At 42.6% G+C, this 19,508-nt stretch overlaps 2 protein-coding genes across 3 annotated transcripts in view; one reads left to right on the forward strand and one right to left on the reverse strand.

Moving 5' to 3' along the window:
- Nucleotides 1–1,921: 1,921 nt before the first annotated feature.
- Nucleotides 1,922–14,329, reverse strand: LOC136440160 (uncharacterized). 2 transcript variants are annotated; one of them, XM_066436024.1, is made up of 11 exons: nucleotides 14,150–14,329; nucleotides 13,597–13,656; nucleotides 9,240–13,178; nucleotides 8,698–8,853; nucleotides 7,495–7,583; nucleotides 6,294–6,500; nucleotides 5,308–5,427; nucleotides 4,378–4,465; nucleotides 3,743–3,882; nucleotides 2,784–2,989; nucleotides 1,922–2,692 (listed from the first exon to the last, which is right to left on the reverse strand). In XM_066436024.1, the coding sequence occupies exons 1-10, from the start codon at nucleotides 14,237–14,239 to the stop codon at nucleotides 2,791–2,793; spliced, it is 5,088 nt and encodes a 1,695-aa protein (XP_066292121.1). In that variant the 5' UTR covers nucleotides 14,240–14,329; the 3' UTR covers nucleotides 1,922–2,692; nucleotides 2,784–2,790. The 2 variants fall into 2 exon arrangements, with proteins under 2 accessions (XP_066292121.1, XP_066292120.1); XM_066436023.1 differs by having other exon boundaries at nucleotides 1,922–2,989.
- Nucleotides 14,330–14,530: 201 nt separating this feature from the next.
- Nucleotides 14,531–19,508, forward strand: part of LOC136440447 (dynactin subunit 5) — a 34,119-nt gene continuing 29,141 nt past the window's right edge. Inside the window, exons 1-3 of the mRNA XM_066436494.1 lie at nucleotides 14,531–14,634; nucleotides 15,748–15,816; nucleotides 16,731–16,849. Of these exons, the coding sequence (XP_066292591.1) occupies nucleotides 14,587–14,634; nucleotides 15,748–15,816; nucleotides 16,731–16,849 (236 nt within the window). The 5' untranslated portion in view covers nucleotides 14,531–14,586. The remainder of the gene's footprint in view (nucleotides 14,635–15,747; nucleotides 15,817–16,730; nucleotides 16,850–19,508) is intronic.

Consider the following 19,508-nt stretch of genomic DNA (forward strand, 5'->3'; position numbering starts at 1 on the left):
TATATATTCTTACCCTATATTTAGTCCTTGCAACTTAACTCAGACATACCATAACATGATGAGTGTGTTGATATAACTGGGCCGGTGTAACCTATCTCGGCTGCACGCTTTGAGTTTCACTCGTGTCTGCATCGAGATTTCACGCAGGTAAATACACCAAAGAATGTTTAGACCTTAAAACTAGTAGCGTAAGTAATACGTCAAGCTCAACACTTTAAAGGAAAAGGGCTAGCAACCGCTTCAGGTAAAAATTTACCCGCTACTGAAACAGCAAGGAAACTTGTTGACCTACGTGCCACTACATGATGAGCAACCCTTTCATGTGTACCAAGCTTGTGTGACAGTGGGGTTCAAGCGTCACCAACTGACCAGTCTAACTGGTTCGGACCTTGTAGCCTAGCGGTTATAGCGTGTGGCGGGCCTGGGTTCGCCTCTTGTGTTTCAGGGATATCGAACTCGGAGATTCGAGTTCGACTCAGCTCGCCTCTCGTGTTTCACTTGGACCTCCGCGACACTGGGAAATGTTTCTCGTTCGCACTTCAATTCAAACTCTACAACTGGATAAAATTCGGAGATTTAATTCCGGACGTTTCGAGTGACATCCGTCACTTTTCTTCAGCGTCACTAAAATGAACTGAAACGTCCGGAGTTAAATCTCCGAATCTAATCCTGTTGTAGAGTTTAAATTGTCTTTATATATTGTTTACCTGAATGTCTAACCTTCATAAACACACTTACCGGTAACATAGTTCCCAGGCCAGAGGCGGCGCCGCTCAGAACGTGTTTTCCGCTTTCTCACTACACGTTGCTGAGGAGTGAAAGGCCAGTAAACAGTGTAACGTAAAGCGTTACTTGGCTGGACCACCTGTCAAAACTCTCGTGATGCGTATAAAAAGGTTTTGGCGCGAGGCCGAAGTTAGCCTCCGCGCCAGGCTCTACTACGGGCGGTGGTTTGGTGCTGTCGTTTTTTGCTGATTACACGCATTGATACAGACATGCACACATAGAACACACACATACACACGGACACACACATCATGACTTACACACACAATCATACGTACACGCACGCACACACACCGGAATGCAAACACGCGCGCAAGGACACACACACACACACGCTCAGAGAGAGATAGGGAGAGAGGGAGGGAGGAAGAGAGAAAGAGAGATGAAAAATGCCTCTCTTCCCTGGGTTTAAGCAATCAGCTGAAAGAAAGACGGCAATGCCCGCAAAAAGAGCCCGCTTTGAAAACCATCACAAAGTGCCTCCCCAACAGCTTGTTTGCTGTGTCCTTCCGTGTGATACGCATGTCGGACCTGTAACCTACCCGTGGCCGATTCAGTATGCAGGTGGCGACAGGAAAGCTGACAAGTCATTCAGAACCGTCTGTATGGACACTATGCGCGCTAACTGACCTGAACGGAAGGATTGTACAATTACATGTATTACAGCGTGACCTAGATAAAGCGTTCATCTTAGGGCCCTGTCACACTTGTCGCTCGTTCTCATTTGAATGTACACATTTTGTAACTTCCGTTACCGTTTGAAGTAGGACGTTCCTGACATTAAGATACGCCAAATATAAGGTGCCAAATGTCGTTTTTAAAAGCCAGAAAAAATTTAAGTCAGCATAAAAACGACAGTTTGTGTAATGTGTGTGTGTGCCTGTGTGTATGTGTATGTCTGTTGTGTGTGTGTATGTGCTAGTGTGTGTGTGTGTATGTAAGTGAGTGTGTGTGTGTGTGTGTGCGTGCATGTGTTGTGTGTGTCTGATAGAGACAGAGGGGGAAGAGAAAAAATGTTAAGTGTATCAATTGAGAGACGCCAAAAATAATTACTCAAGCAACTGGATAAAATTTTGAATATCAATTGAGAGGATTGCAAGATTGCAACTTGAAATAGGAACCAGTTACCATACTCTCAACAAAACAGCTTTTAATAACTTAAAAGTACATGAACACAAAGGATACTTCATAACAGGTTTTCAAATCTGTGCAATGTACTTATCTAATATCTAGCATATAATAGATGTAATATAATACTATCCAGTATCTATGATCATGATACGATTTGCTGTTAGCAAACTTGCATTTTCTACTGCCAACAATGGGAACCTTTTCTTTGCTGGCCAAAGGCGAAAATCACAGTAATTAGATGTACATTGTACTTTTAAATTGATACATGTTCATGTATTTCTTGTGTATAATCAAGCTAAAATATCTTTCACGTGAAAACAACTATAGGACAAAGGATCAACATATTATGAGCACTTTGCAGTTAAAATGTAGACAACTGCTAAACCATTCTAAACATGGAAATCTTTGGAGCACAACTCTTAAGTTGTAGACATGGACACTGATGTACAATGTAGCAGATACACAACTGTTACAAGTTGAACACATGGACACTATAATTCTAGCAGTAACACAACTGTTACAAGTTGTACATATGGACACTAATGTAGCAGTTACACAACTGTTACAAGTTGAACACATGGGCGCTAATGTAGCAGTTGTTACAGGTTGTACATATGGACACTAATGTAGCAGCTATCTATCTTTCTATCAGCCTTTGGCTGGGACTCAACTAGAGGTGTAGCAGCTATACAACTGTTACATGGTCACTAAATGTAGCAGTTACAGTTACACAACTGTTACAAGTTGTACATATGGACACTAATGTAGCAGCTATCTATCTTTCTATCAGCCTTTGGCTGGGACTCAACTAGAGGTGTAGCAGCTATACAACTGTTAATGGGCACTAAATGTAGCTACCGTATTACACAACTGTTACAAGTTGTACATATGGACACATCCATGTGACGTCCCTAAACAGAGAAGGTTGTTCTCCACGGTGAGACAGGCGGGCCCCCTGCTGCTGGCTGGTAAAACCGCTCCCCTCTGCGAGGTAAACACGTCCCACATGTGCACCTCCCCACTGTCCAGCAGAACAAACAGGCTGGATCCACCGAGGAAGCCTTGGACACACCTGCAGCACAACAACACATCTGATGGTTGTATTATCTATTTTTGTTATAATCTATCATTATACAATCCACATCCTGCAAGGGAAGATCTGTGGCACCAGAAGGAGATTGGATGACTGCCAGTGCCACCAGCAAATAAGAACCTCTACGAGCGTTCCCTGTTGATGCAAGCTTACATGTATATCAGGGCTCGAAATAGTGGGTGCATGTGCACCCAGTGCACCCAAAATTGGAGCTGTGCACCTAATTTTTGACTGTGGGTGCACTGGTGCACCTATATATTTTTGTAGCCTATAGGGTTAAGGCACTATTGTACACTAGTATATAGAATATTCTTGAAATGTAAGTATAAAAAACAGCATGATAACTTTTTGCTGTACTTTATTCAATGTATTATTTGTTTGAAATTTTGAAGTTAGCTATAGAATTACAGAGTGAATTTCTTAAGAGAGGCAGCAGCGTTAAACTTTGTAATTATGTTCTGAAGAACATTCAACTTTATTTTATCTGGTGCACCCAATATTCTTTCTGTGCACCCAATTTTTTGAGTTGGGTGCACCAGTGCACCTATTCCCAAAGATGAATTTCGAGCCCTGTATATGTACAAACAAACATACCTCCCCAAGCTGCTTCTCTGCACCAGCTTATTCATACAACTAAACAAACAAACAAACAAACCAAGGTACCTCCCCAAGCTGCTTCTCTGCACCAGCTTATTCATACAACTAAACAAACAAACAAACAAACCAAGGTACCTCTGCAAGCTGCTCCCCTGCGGTAGCCTGTACTTCTGGAGAGACAGGCTGCAGCCTGTTGCAGGGTTGATGGAGAGGAGAGAACACACCTCCTCACTCTGCTGCTCTCCTGGGTTACTCACAATGACAAACAGCAGGCCCTGAAGGAATGAAGGCAACTCACGCTGTTGTTTCATGTTCACTTACCCTAGTCCTGCTACGCCCGGCAATTGCCGGGTTGTACAGTATTGTTCTGTATGCTAGCCCAGACAATTGCTAAGTTGGGAATATTTCTACAATGCGCTAGTTGCACCCGCACGCTTGTTGTACAGCGTGGTAACTAAAATTGAGCAACATCAAACGAGTACCCTTTCTTTCAAATTTTTCTGCGCGCTTCAGCAGTGGGGGTATATATTGGATCAAGGAAATCATGCATTAGTATTTTCAGGAGTCAATTTTGATGAAAACTAACTTAAGGTAGTAGTAAAAAGCTTTAATAAATTATGTTAATATAGAACATCTTTCCTTTGTCACATTAATCATAGAGGTATTTGAATTATACAAAGGTTTTCATGAGTCCAAAATTCTGTTGTATTCAAAGCCTGAACGTGGCAAGTCTCACCTGGTCAACTGCAGCATACCTGAGTACGACTCACCTGTTCAGCTGCAGCATACAGGCAGGTGGGCTGGGGAGAAACACCTGGCAGGTCGACACACCTGAGCAGCGCACCTGTGGTATGGTTCCTACAGGTGTGGAAGGCAAACATGACTGACTCCTAAGATGTAAATAGAAGAAGTCTACCTTAATGCAGTTTTAATGTACAACTACAAGAAACTCTACTTTTAGTAATGTTTTGGTGGGTAGAAGTTCGGCCCCACAAAGTCTATCTATTGGCTCTTGGATACACAGAATAATGCTGAACGGAGGCATCCACATGAAAACAGAATTTGAGGGGAAAGTCTGAGCCTTGGTGCACACAATTGTAGGGAGCGAAATGGTCAAGCGTTATTCCCATCCGTCTGTTTTCATTTTAGGCCACACCATTTTAATTTCTTGGTTAACGGAATTTTTTCAAAAATGCTAGATTGAAAAATCAACATGAAAACAGAATCTCAGAGGAAAGTTTGTACTTTGGTACAGTTTCAGGGAGTGAACAGGGCCAGGTGCAAATTTTCACCCCAGCCTTATGCTTTAATGATGTCCTCGTGCTAAAATAAATCTTAAAAAAATCTGTTAACCAAGAATTTAAATCAAATTGGTGTGGCCTTATCTTATTGAAATCAAAATGCCAGAGAACTTCAGAGATAAATTGGTGACTGTGGCCTAACTAACAAGAAAGGAGATAATAATGTTATACTGCTTACAAAGAAGTTGCAGTAGCAAGAAAAAATTGAGCAAGAAAAGCAAGGAAAATTCCCACAAGAAAAGTAAAGGAAGTAATGATCACCCAACCAATGGAAAACATCACGATTCCATACACTGGATACAGCCAGTTCTTAATCTTTAACACACTGAAGTAGCCGTTTGGCTCCTATTGGTTACTGAGTTAGGCAGCAGCGAGGAAGTTACCGTAATCAGGACTTACCACAGCAGGACTTGGTTTCTCCCGGTCCCGAGCAGACAGCCCGCACATCCCCCCACCTGCTGAAGTGAGCCGATCCGCTGGGCAGCTGGCATCGCTAGCCTGGTCTGCTGGTCAACACGGCTGCACGGCGGACAGGGAAGGTCAGTGTAAGGCAGGGCAAGTATAAGTGTCATACTTGAGATAAAGAGGTCATGTACTCAGTGCACGTAGAACTAGAAGGGCAGAGTGCACTGCCCAGATATTTGCTGTACTGTGATTGGTTAAGCCACCTAGGGCATCTTGAACCTGGCCAATAAAAGCCAGAACACACTGTACTGTGCTCAGTCGAGCCTTGATCCTTGAGAAAGCCACACACAGGCGAAACATGTCGGTGTGGGCTCGAATAAAGTTCTAAACGGGAACTATACGCGGCTACCAGCGTCTTTTCTGAAGATGTGGCGTGAGTGTGTATGGTTGGCTTGAGGTTGTCCTTACTATTAATTATAACATACTTGAGATAAAGAGTAATGCTTTTTCTAGAGCTGAAAGTGCAATACAGCTAGCGTTTTCAGCCAAGCACAACGGGTCCCCCCAACTGTTCATGGCTGTAAAGTGGACAGGGAAGGTTGGGGTAAAGCAGGGCAAGTCAGGTGTCATAACTTGAGACAATGGGTAAGACTTTTTTGTTGCTATGCCAAGCACACTGGGTCACTCCTACTTCTCAATAAGTGTTCTGGGGTTTTTACACAGTCATGCAGAGTTTAATGCCTGACTGAGGGTCCCACATACGTGGGACTGACAAATTTTCGCTAAAAGAATCCAGCTTTAGCATTCTGAATCTGGGACTGACAGCTTTTCATGCTAAAAGAATCAGGGCTTGATAGTAGGTATCCTATTTACTACTTATTATTTTGGTCGAGGTCCTGCTAGAATAGAATCCCATTTGGTACAGAATACTATGAAATTCTAGTATTTTGAGCTAGTTTCATCCTAAACAATTTTCTCACCCATCACTTCCGCTGAGGGTAAGTTTACGAACACTGGAGCCTCCGTCGCACATCCCTGTTGCTATGGCAATGCCCCCTGGTAGAACAGTCATGGCGTGGTAACCTGCATTCCCACGGTTACCCTCTCCATGGTAACCATCTTCAGCCATGCCTCCCATCCAGGTGTGGTCCAGGCTGGAGGAGGACACTCCATCTGTGTAGCAGAGTCTGTAATAAAGCTCTCACTGTCAGCAGGTACAGTAGGGGCAATTCCTAACCATACAGCTTGCCACATTACAAATGTGAATTGCTACAGCTACTGGACGCTCACTCAGAAACAAACACACCATCTCCATCCCCCCAGCAAGAGCAAAAAGACTACAGAACTCTTTTCTTCACTAGTCAATCAGACTGTGCAATAATGGGCAGCTGTTATGTCTGGAAAGAACATGTATATATGTGTTAAGTCTCTTTTATAATTGTAAATATCAACGCCATCCAGGCTACCATTTGTATGTCTGCAAGGTTAATGTTGATATTTGAATAAAGAATTGAACTGACAGAATTTGGTACATGTACATATAATAACAGTCACTTGATAAGTAAAAGGACAGAAATTTGTATATGATGACTGGAAAAAAAAATCTTTATAGGATCTTTCCATCAATAGGAATTGGGATAACAGAAAAAACATCATGCTGGCTAGATCCCTGCACTCTTATGAGTGCATGCTGGACATACTGGACACGTGTGTTTGAACAATGTATGCACAGACTCTACAGTGAAAATCAGGTCTAGTGTGCATGTAGAGAAACAGACACTGTCCTCAACATCTTCAAACCCTGATACTCACTCTGGAACACCCTCTCCACTGAGACTCGCCGCTACCACGGCTGCCTCCTTCAAAAGAAACTCTGGGACTCTCTAGGCGACCCTTACATGTATACGCACTGACCCTGACCTCATGATAGAGATACCATTATACAATGTAGATGCTATCTCAGATCATTTCTATAAAATGCTTTTGTGTACTTAAAATACTGTTATAGATTGTTATGCAGTCCATGTGAAAATTCCATTGTACTGTCTTGTCCTTGCCAGCAGGGCTAGCCCTTTGTAATAGGCACAGGCTAGTTGGGCAACCCTGGCTGTGCGTGCTGAACAGCCAAACCAATAAATAAATAGAATACTAAATGAAGAAAAACAAAAAATGGCTGCATACTTGAGGTGGCCTGATGGAAAGTTTCCTCCGACCACGAGTTGAACTCCGACCTCGCGTGGCAGCAGGCAGATATCACACACCTCCTCCTCCTGAAGAGTGCAGAAAAAGGTAAGGAAGCTTTCTCTTCCAGGTCACGTAAGTTGTATTACAAGAAAGTGGTGAGGTCAGAACAATTCAAATTGCTGGCTCCTGGATTTTACTAACTAAATAATGCTGACCTAGGCAGTAGTAGTGGGCAACCTCAAGCCAACCGTACACACTCACGCCACATCTTCAGAAAAGAGGCTGTAGCCGCGTATAGTTCCCGTTTAGAACTTTATTTGAGCCCACACCGACATGTTTCGCCTGTGTGTGGCTTTCTCAAGGATCAAGGCTCGAATAAATAATGCTGACCTAGAAAATCCACATGACATCAGATTTACAGTCTAACTTTAAGGGGAAAGTCTGTACCTTGGTTTTTGGAAGTGAATATAGTCAGAGTCAAGTTTTCCTCCCAGCCCTCTGTTTTCATCATGCTGAACTAATACTTTTAAAACATGCTAAATCTATACTTTTAGATGTCAAAAAGACAAAGAAATGAAGTGATGTGGATTAAGGTTGAATTTTGAGTCTGCTATCATGGAAGACAGAAACTCTTGCAGGGAAAGAGTAGAATTCTGGGCAACAAAATGTTAGTAGTGTAACTTGTTTGTATGGTATCCATATTGCTACCAAGACTCTTTTCGTCCTCTCTGCATGCTATCTGCAAGCTTAGCCACGTTTGTGACTGTGTTCTCGCTGCAAAAGTGCCACCTACTTTGGCTACGTATTGCAGTGAAAAGAAGTACTCCAGTCAGAAGCTCTGAAGAAGGTGTCTGATAGACATCCGAATGTAAGTAGGTGAGATTTTACTGATTGTGAAAAAGAAATCTCCAATATCCTATGTCCTACTAACCTGATGAAATTATTTTCGGATATTTGCAGAGACTCTGAGGACAAAAGAGACTTAGCAGCTTTAATACAGTTGAACACCAGGCTGTACCTTGTGTATATGTATGTCCCAGCTGCAGGATGCATATGTTATGTTCCTGTGTGTCATGTAGTTTCATCCACTTATGTTTGTCGATAAGGACCACAGAAACAGTAGCTGCTGCAATGTACGTGTATCTTGTTAAGCTAGTTGTGGATCTGAATAAACTCAAACTCAACTCAACCAGTCTGTACCTTGTGTATGTCCCAGGATGCCATGGGGGTCCAGTCGCGGTCCCGCTGTACCCAGAGAGCGAGCTGTGTCAGCTGACACACGGCCAACACCGCCACTGTCTCCCCCTGGATAGTGGCCTCTCCCATCACCATGGAAACAACAGCTTCACCTGCCAGCTGGAGAAGGACAGAGAATGTGAGATGTTTGCTGACCTAGCAGTCAACAGTCTTCCTTACATCGTACGAAGGCCTTTGACTTTAAAATTTCATCCCTATTTTACAAAATCTACAAGACACATCCAAACATACATGTAGGAAGCTGCAAGTATACATGACTTATATTACAATTAGAAGATACCTTCAAACCAAAGTTTTAGATTTCCTTAAGATCATAATTACAAGACAGGTTCCGACCTTAACATTAACCTTAACATCACATTCACATCAACTAACAAGACACAACCGCTAATACTACAACAGTAACAATATAGTACATGTATAAGACACAATCCTAACCCCATGAGTCACGACTACATTTTGAAGAAAAAGAAACAACCTCATACCTGAAGACATGCTGAGAACTCTGGCAGCCTTGTGGTCACACCTTCTTCCCCTGTTCCTTGCACACCTGTCCCTATGTCCTCCTCATGTCTACCCAGCACAGGTAATCTTTCTACACCTGTTCCTTCCACACCTGTCCTCTTGATGTCCTTCTTATGTCCTAGCACAGGTGTTTCTTCCACACCTGTCCCTTGTGAGGCCTTCTCATGATGATCTTGTGCAGATGTGAGACTCAGGCTTGTAGTTTCTGTCTCTACAACTTTTCTCCTACTTGAACCTTCACTACAAGCTCCTACACAGGTGATTGCCACATTAGAGTGTTTGAGTTTGACTTTCTGAGTTCTGAAGGAAGACACAGAATCCTTAGAACCAGCAGAAGAAACTATGTTTACTGTGTTTGTCTGTCCTTCTCCACCCTTGTCGGTTGCTCCACCTTGTGATTCTTTAGGTTCAGAGCTGAGATCATTGCTTTTTTCTGATGATGTTACTGCCACGTTGCTAGGACATGGTTTAATGTTTCTGATGTCGACATCCACACTCTCAGACATAAGTTGGTCTGTGCGAGTGATATCTGGTAATGTCTTATCCCCATACGTCACTTTCACTTTCTTAGGACTCACCTCTAGGTCAGGTGAGAAAGGGACACTTGGGGAAACATCATCTATCTCTGAGTTTGGATCTGACATCACAAACTTGCCTTTTTCTTTATTTTCGTTTACTTTCGGTCTTTTGCTTCTTCTGACTTCTGTTTCTAAGAACTGTTGGACATGTGTGACCACATGTCCCTGCAACACTGTCGAGTCTTCAACATCATTCTTTACATCACAGGCTGCAAGTGAATCGTCCCCTGATATTTTGTCTGTTTTCTGTTGCTGTCTACTTTCAACATCTGCAAGCACAATGTCCTTTTCCTCTGAGGAATTTTCAGACCTAGTACTGCTGGCTGGCAGATTTTCCTTTACTTTGCAGTCCTGCTGCCTGTGTTTTCTATGTCCTGGGGTTCCCCTGAAGCTGCTTGTTGCTGCTGCAGGTCGAGGGCTGGACTTGACTTTGTTCAGCTTCAGTTTGACATAATCAGAACCAACCAGTGAGAAGTCCAACACTTCCGCTGTGCACTTCTTGTGCAGCATAGGCGAGAGAGAAGGGAACACAGTTCGTTTCTTCTCTCGGCCAAGCTCTGTCTTAAAAACACCCTTGGGACTATTCTGAACATAAGAAGACTGGCTGGGTTTTACAGTAAGACTCTGCTTTCTGTTCGAAGATGTTTCTGTGAGTCTTGGAACAGAGGGAGGTGTTTCTTCTGCCTTAATGTTGACAGAAGACTCCTTGGAGAGCGCATGTATATCTTTGAGACCAGTTTCACTGGAATGCCTACTCCTGCAGTTTTTATCAAAATCAGCAGGTGGTGCTTCCCTGGCTTTTGCCACCTTCAGCGTGCCATAATCAGAGTACGGCAGATGAAACTCACTCATTTCAGCGTTCTTCAGTTTTTCTCTCAGTCGATCGGAAAGTGCAGGGAAAATCCTTCTTGTTTTCTTCACTCCAACTTCTTTTAGAATCTTCTCATTTTGCCCTGGTACTTTCCCAACTTGAACGTCTTTAAGAACCATGTGGTTCTGTTTGGGGGTACTTTGGGAGGCGTTGGCTTGTGTTTCTTGGCTGCAACGGTCTGCCAGTCTTCGAGACCTCCTGTACAAAACCTCCCTCTCCACACTTGAGACGACTTGGGCCCAGTCCTGCGAGCTCAGGTTTCCTTCTCCAAGATCACTTGGGAATCCTCCAGTCTGTAGAGGTGAGTTCTGCCAGGATCTGGTCAATTTCTTCCCTCTCACCAGCCTTTTTAACCCTGAACTCGGCACAGGTGTGTTATGGGAAGACGCTGCCTTCCTCCCTTTTCTCAAGACATGCAGCTTGTCTGGGACTACGTCCTCACAGGAGAAGTCTTTGGGAAGTTTAAGGCACCTCTGGGCATCGTTAAGTGGACAGGAAGGCTTGGCCGAGCTGTACTGGGTGTCTGGAATGACATTGTCTTGAGAATCAGCATCTACAGACAGGTGATTCTCACTTGAAGTTGAGCACACCTGTTCACCTGTATGTAGGTGATTCTCAGCTGGAGTTGAGCCCACCTGTTCTCCAGTAGACAGGTAACCCTCACCTGAAGTTGAGCACATCTGTTCACCTGTGCGTAGGTGATTTTCACCTGGAGTTGAGCATACCTGTTCACCTGTATGTAGGTGATTATCATCTGCACATGAGCCTCCACACACACCTTTGCTGTGAGCCGTGTCCTTTGTTACTTCAGTTGAAGACTGCAACTTCGTATTAAGAGCTTCTTGATCACTTCTTAAGTTGTTTTCTTCAGTCAAAGTCTTGAAATCCTCTGCCAACTTTAAGGGTACATCATTACCCATCACTTCCTCATCTCCTTGACCACAAGGCAACTTCTCATCACTTAAAGACGTTGTACTATCATTTCCCACCTCCTTGAGCCTCGCCTGTTTACCTTTGCATTCCCCTTCCGAGGCATCCTGACTGTTGGTACCGAACTTCCTTTTCTGTTTCCTTGGTCTCCTTGCCCTCACCTGTCTAGCGACGCCCTCTGGTGTCTGCCCCTGGCGCTGCATCCCGCGGGTGGTGCGTATGTAGTACTCAGCAGGGAACATCAGGCCGTCGACCCATGTACTCTGGTCCAAATGTCCCTGGCTCGGCGCAACGACCTGACTGTCCTCTGCTGTTTGTATCTCTCCCTGGCCCAAACATGACTGTGAAGGGCTTTTTGAAACATCCTTGTTGTGTCTATTCTCCTGTCCAAGTGGTTTCTGTTGGGACACAGGACAAAAAGATGATGCAAGCAGGTTTTGGCTGCTTGCAGACTGAGTTTCTGGGGTTTGAGGTGCACCACTACACACGGTGTTGTTGATGCATATACTTTCTTTCTCCTTGGAGAGAAAATTTCTCAAAAGATGGGAATTGTCACTACGTTCTGTTTCACTTTCCTGTGAGTCAAGTACAATGATGGAGTCAACCAAAACTCCTTGGGTTTGCTGAGCAGGCATTTTCCCCCCACAGCCTCTACTCTCCTGTACTTTATGTTGAAAAATCTCTTCAACAAACTCCACCGATGAGTTAGGTTTACGAGTAGAAACACTGTGTCCAGAGACATGGCCAGAAACTTCCCTGTCTGTTTCACAAATCTCTAACTTCTCACCCTGCATGGGCTGCTTTGATAAGCCTTTAAACAAAGGCTTCTTCTTTCTGGTGTCCGGTGAACTTCTCTGGGCAGCATCACTAAAATGCACTGTGTTGAGCTCTCTTTGCTCTGTTGAGGTTTCATCAACGTCTTTTTCGCAAGAGTATTCTCTTGAGCACACCATGGTCTCCCTTAAGCCAGGAGTCTCAGAACTTTCTTGAAGGGCTGAAATATCTTGCTTGTGCGTAAAGGAGACTTTGCCAGCAGCCTTGTTACCGGTAAGGTTTGAGCCTTTCATATTGTTGTTGTCTGAGCCAAGAAGGTTTTCAATTGCAAGATTGCAGGATGTACTTGCTCCTTGCCGTGTAAGGCTTGCAGACACATCGCCACCTTCCAGATGACTATAAACCTTAGGACTGCCTGTCTCAGAAGTAGCTGGTACAGTACTTTGTATTGTGCTGTCCTCAGTTGTACAGTTGTTGGAAAACCTTTCGTGCTGAAGTTTTCCCCCTGTAGAAACATCTTGTAAGGAAAAGGAGACAGTCTTCCTACTCTGGAAATCTACAGCAGTGAGTTCTTGTCTGGGTGGAGGATCATCTTCGCAATCTGACACCTTCTGATTGTCCCCATCTTTGCTACAGTCTGGTTGTTGAAAGGAAGAAGAGGTGTCAACAGTGCCCCCTGTCTGAAGTGACTGGTCCTGCAGTCTCTGCCTGACGTGCTGTTTGGCTTGAGCGGCTCGATCCAGTTTCTGTCGGAGGACAATGGTTAGATGATGATGATTTTAAGGTCTAGCGTTACTGTGCGCTGTTCACACAATACAGTTTTTTTTAGTGACATCTGTTCACATTTATTTGTCCTAAGAATAATACACATACACACACACACTGTAACACACATTCATGTACATGTACGTACATGTACCCACACACACATATTGTATACACGAAAATGCAAACATGCATACATGACATGTACATAACCACACATAAGCATGCAAACACACACACATAAACAATCACACATACACACACTTAAAGATGTGCAAAGCCATCTAAAAATAGGAGCATCTGCACGTACAACTACAAGTCTTTGTTTTGATACGTCCATATTGCAACATTATGAACATTGGGTACATTTTAGTGCAAGAAAGAGCCCTTGCTCCTCACCTCCAGTTTTCTCCTCTTCCTGGACCACTCCCGGCGCAGCTTCTCATACTGCTGCTGCAGCTGTCATGGGAGATAAACAGGTTGGCAAGAGACGATCTTCTCTCTCTCTCTCACACGGACATGCGCACATGCACGCACGCACGCACACACACTCACACGCACGCACGCATGCACGCACCACTCACACACACCACTCACACACATACAAACACAAACATGCACACACACACACACTCAAACACACACACACATACAAACATGCACACGAGGCTACTAAATTCACGGGAGGTATTGTTTTGGGTCTGTTTATCTGTTTTCTCACTGTTGTTATATCCATATAAGGAGCGACATGAAGTAACCAAAGGACACATGCTATGCTAATCAAGATCCTATATGCATAATAAATTAACTACACTTAAACAAGGAGGCTTTATATTGTCCTAAACAAGACATGCGAGAAACTCAGGCGTGAGATCTTCGAACTCTTGTTTACGAAATTATGACCTCATGTGAGTTTCCTAGACCTAAGACAGAAATGTGTCCCTAACGTTACCTTCCCTAGTTCCGCCTCAGAAAGCTTGGACGCGTCCCCGCCGTGTGCTAGGAGCTGTCTCACGTCCGTCTTGCCACCGTTCTGAGACATTTTCCCTCAGGATTGCTAAAAACTCAAGGAATCTTGTGAGGCGGGAAAATTCAGACGTCAAACTCGGCGCCACTGTGCGACCTCTGACCTTTACACATCTCGTCAGAGAAAATAGTGCGTTATTCAAGACAAAGTTCGATCTTACTATATTTCTAATATCTCAATTTTTAAGGGTCATTAAAAAACCCTAATTGTTATAACATATATTTTTAAACTTTAAAACTTGTGAAATTTTAGCTGTAAGGAATCGTTTTGACCAAATATGCTTTATAATGTTTGAAGGTATTTTTATTACGAATGTCGAGTCAGTTTTACTCCTGAGACGTGCAATCCGGAAGCTGACAGAAATGGAGTTGGGGGATATTTTCTACAACAAGGCGGAGTATATAGAGACGGTGAGTGGTGTTGTCGTGCATGGATAACTTAGATATCTCATTATGTAGCTGTAGAGGCAGTTGAATATTTCATATACCTTAAATTAGACGAAAACGTGACAAATTTGGCTGGTAGAAGTACACGCCCATCGCCCCCCTCCCCACGATAAAAATTATTACTCGATGTGCTCTCCTAGAAACACTTCCAGCAACACGCAACCACAAGTCACCAAGAGTTATTATATTAGAATACCTAGAGAGACAATTGACTCGTAACTGAACCAAGCGTAACCCAGCACCAAGAGACCACGTCTAGCGAGAGGATAGACGTTAAGTAAGGACAACAACAACAACAACAAAATACTTAGTTTGACTCTCGTGCCTATTGTACTGTAATTATTACAGTCTTGAAAATTACAAAGCAACAGAAGTAAAATAGAGAGTCCCTTAGTTGTATCACAGAAGTTTTACAGACATGGACAGTTATGTTGCATGTGTAACACTTGGAAAGTTGTTCCTACCTTGCGTCCGTGAGTCCGCAGAATGGTCCTCTTGTTGGACACGGTATTAAACTATTATCGGAACTGAACCTAACTAACTAGCGTGCACGTTCTAAACTAAAGAATATACCTTGTTCGAACTTGCCCCATTACTCAACTGGAACCGGGAACTCTACATCCGGGGCCTCGATCAGGGTCGACCCCTGACCCCATAAACCTGGTTACACATGTAACTGATTTCAAAGCCGTCTAGAAATGAAAGAAATAAGTGACATAAACTTTCTTATCTAAGGACCTGATCAGAAATCATGTCTGTACTTACTAGTATAGTATTAGTGAATAAGATGTCACCCTCATTTACATTGTAGTCATAACAAAACAGCTCCAGAGGATCGGAATGTAGTGGTTATTATTATCATTATATAAGATCAGCTCACATGGATTGTCACTCCCAACATAAACATGTAAATATAAGTTGATGTTAATGTTACATTTTTTTCATTTATGTATCTATGCTGTAACTTCCAACCACAATATATATGCACAATTCATGTATATCAAGGTCTAGATCTGAATATACAGCAGAGAAGTAACAGAAACAAATTGTAAAACTGTTTTTTCTGTTTCCATGCAGGCGTCGGGAAACAAAGTCAGCCGGCAGTCCGTCCTGTGTGGCAGCCAGAACATCGTGCTCAATGGGAAGGTGAGACTGTTCGTTTGTTTGTTTGTTTGTTTGTTTGTTTGTTTGTTTGTTTATATGAGTAAAATGACGTAAATCCATTAGTTGATAAAGCCATGCATGAAGTAATATTATTCAGTTTGCTTTTTCTTGGACTATCAAAGATGATGCTGAATTGAAATAACAATGTAAAAACAGAGTCTGTAGAGAAAGTCTGTACTTTGGTTCATAAAGTTTCAGGAAGTGAATATAGTCGGCACAAATTTTCCAGCCATACTAGTACCTTTGTTTCATCAAATCATATCCTAGTAGTAGTAATCAACTTGTCCTTTTGCTGAATCAGAGACCAAGGAAATGGTTTTTATAGCATTGTACAAATTGGGACTGACTGTTTTCAGCCATTATGATTATATTAAATTATGTTTGTTTGTTTGAACCTTTGTTTATTCATGATAAGCTCAAATCGGCACACAGGACACTTTTCATTGAGGTTATGATTGTACATTAGAGCAAAGAAGACAAAGAAGAAAAGAGAGACAGCAGCCTCAGAACTCCTCTGATTTCATATGTCCAAACTGTGGACGAGACTGCCACGCCAGGATTGGACTTCAGAGCCACATGAGAAGCTGCCGAATCCAGAGTGCTACCATCATCTGAAAAGATGGAAGGATGCCTACTTAGTTCATACTCATACTCCTATAAGCTAGTTCACGGTTTATAGTGCACCTGTGCATTGTGATGTATTATTGGTAATATGTCAAGGTTGAAGGCCCCTGGCCATACTAGTACATAAAGAACAACCAGGGACCTTCAACTATGACATATACCAACAATAAACCATACTGCTTATTGATAAATGTGGCAGGCTCTTTCAATGGTGGTTTCTGTCTAGTCTGGTATCAGTAGTAAATAAAATCTGTTTGTTCCCGTGCGTGTAGACGGTCATCCAGAGCGATTGCATCATCCGTGGCGACCTGGCCAACGTGCGGATTGGCCGACACTGCGTGATCGCCAGCCGATCCGTCATCAGACCGCCCTTCAAGAAGTTCAGTAAAGGGTGAGTACGAGAAACATGCATCAGCACGAAGTTCATCTTTGTTGGTAGAAGTCATCGGAAAATGGAATTTCAAACTTCCGTGAATAGTTTCATCAGGTTGGTAAATGGTTAACCAAGTCCTTTACACACAACCAGTACATAATCACCTGCTGACGTTTCAGTCTGTAACCTTCCTTAGGCCTTTATCTGTATCTGTATCTATATAGCTGGTGTAACCGCCCTTTGGCATAACACACCAGCTTCGCAGGCACGCGGCACGGCAGCAGGCGGTTATATTACACTGAACGGCCTGTCACACCTAACTTTTGCACATCTGACTGCAACCGTTCCTTAAAGCTTAGTAGTAATTTAGTGAAGATGTTCCTATAGGCCATGCTGACTGGTTGCACTTCACACTACTGCAGCTAGGTGTCGCTTCCGCAGTGTGGAAATGTGGTCCCAAACTGTGACACCTAGCTGAAGTGCAAAGTATGGTAGAACTAGTCTGTATTGCCTTGGTGACAGTCACTGAAATGTTAGCAGGTGATTCTTTACTATCTGTGTATTTTGTTAACTCGACAATCTAATTGTGTACTAACTTTCAGCACCAAAACGTTTTGGACTGGGCCAGGATTTGGCACAGTACTAATTTGTAAGGTGGCTGCATGCTGATTGGTAGGAAATTCACAAAATACCGATGAGATTGAAGTGTGTACAACTGTTTGAAAAGTGTCCTGTTTTCAGCATGAATATTTTTTGACATGCAAAGCTACTGAGCCCATTGGGAGACAGAGAGAGAAACAAGTCAAGTTTAATTGTTGACTTAACAGTTTGAGTTTTACTCAGTGTTGTCTTAAGTTATAAAACATATAATGTTGTTGTGATTTTGCCACAAAAACAGCAGTTTTTAGTTAAAAAGGTCATCTCCTAAAAGTATACATAAGCCTAGGCCCCCCTGCCCCCCGGGCATCCCCCATCCCCCCCTCCATTTTGGACCTCCTTTCCATGAATCCTAGCTGTACGTTGGGACTGGATTGATAGGTAATGCTTCAGACTAAGAGCTATCACAACTTCAGTGCGAGGAAGCAGAAAAACTGCCGATCTAGCTTAGTTAGGCGGAAATGTCAAATTTCTCACTCTGCCGTGCCTGGATATACCAGTTAGGCACTTCTGTCCTACAATTGTTATACAGCAGTGTACTTACCAAGGAGGTTAAAAATAAGATACCTCCTTGGTACTACAAAATGTATACGCCGCAAACAGCTTGAGTAAAACCCCTGCAAATCTACCTACCAATTCTCCAATGCAACTTGAGGCATAGCGAGACCTTGTATTGGAGACTCTATTCAAAACAGCCTGCAGCTGCAGACTTGTGATAAAGTTTGTAGGAAAATGTCCTTTTGATGAAGGCTTATAATTGGTGGTCTTTGTTGATGAAAGCACAAGCAGAGTCTTTGGTGTTTGCTACTGCTTTCAACTTTGTTTTTCTGTAAATTGAATGAAAACTGAAGACACAGAGTGTACTTTTAAATTTGCCTTTGAAGATCAAGGAAAATATGAAAGAAACAAGAGCTTTTAAAAAAAGCTGGCGTTTCGGCTACGTTTATAAGTGTGAATTGTCTTTTCCCTTTACTTGAAGTAAAATCTGCCAGAGGAAGTCACTCAAGGGCTGTTCAGTCTATAAGAAAAATTGTCATTTTGGGAAATGAGTACTGTTTTAATAGAGAAAGGCAGATTGGGGAAAGCAATTTTGAAGTTACGTCACTTAACTTAAGTGCTTTTGAAAAAGCTGGTCTTGGCCTACAACTTGTACTTATTTGTAAAATGTATAATAGGCTCATTATAAAAGCTATCAATGTAATTATGTACATGGCACGCAATAAAACATAAAATTTGAAAAAGCACCATTGAATCATCAGAACTATGGTAATTAAGTGAAATAGAAGTTCATAACAGCTAAGGTTCTATCTAAAATGACTACCAAATGTCAAACAAATCAACAGCTACCTCATCCGTATTATTCTGGTTTCCGCATTTACAACATTTCTTCCTTATTTTCCTGGGTAATTTTGCTAAAATTCATGAAAATTCCCATAGTTTTGTGCCGAGGGGCGCCACTTTCCACGTCCGTGTTGTCTGAATGAAGTCGATACTGAACAATGGAGCATTTGCTACTGTAACAAAGAATCGCTGTTTTGCAAACAACATCAAGAGCCTCTGTTTACATCGGGGATAGAAGTTTAGTGGCGAGTGTTTTGCAAGAATCATCTTACCGCGCATAGGAGCCGCTGCACGGTATTTTCCATTACAATGAACAGAAAAATTCGAATGCCGGGTTTGGAATCTATGAAGTCCTGTTCATAAGACAAAGGCCTTGTATATATTAAATGAATATTCAAAAATAACAAATATAAAATATTTCTTTATTTATTAATGAAAAAAAATGATATTCATAAATATGATATTGATAGATTAATATAATATCAATATATATTTTTGATATTCAATATCTAAAAAGAAAAAAAAAATCCACGCACGGAGACGAACCCGGATCTTCTGGGTCCGAAGTGCTTCGCGTTGCCAGATCGGCCAAGCTGCGGTACGTAACTATTTACTCTGGACGTAATGCTATAACCTCACTATATGGTATCATTTATGCCGATTTTTGGTCGTTTTCTTG

Source organism: Branchiostoma lanceolatum, chromosome 8 (assembly GCF_035083965.1).
Source record: "Branchiostoma lanceolatum isolate klBraLanc5 chromosome 8, klBraLanc5.hap2, whole genome shotgun sequence".
NCBI lineage: Eukaryota > Metazoa > Chordata > Leptocardii > Amphioxiformes > Branchiostomatidae > Branchiostoma > Branchiostoma lanceolatum.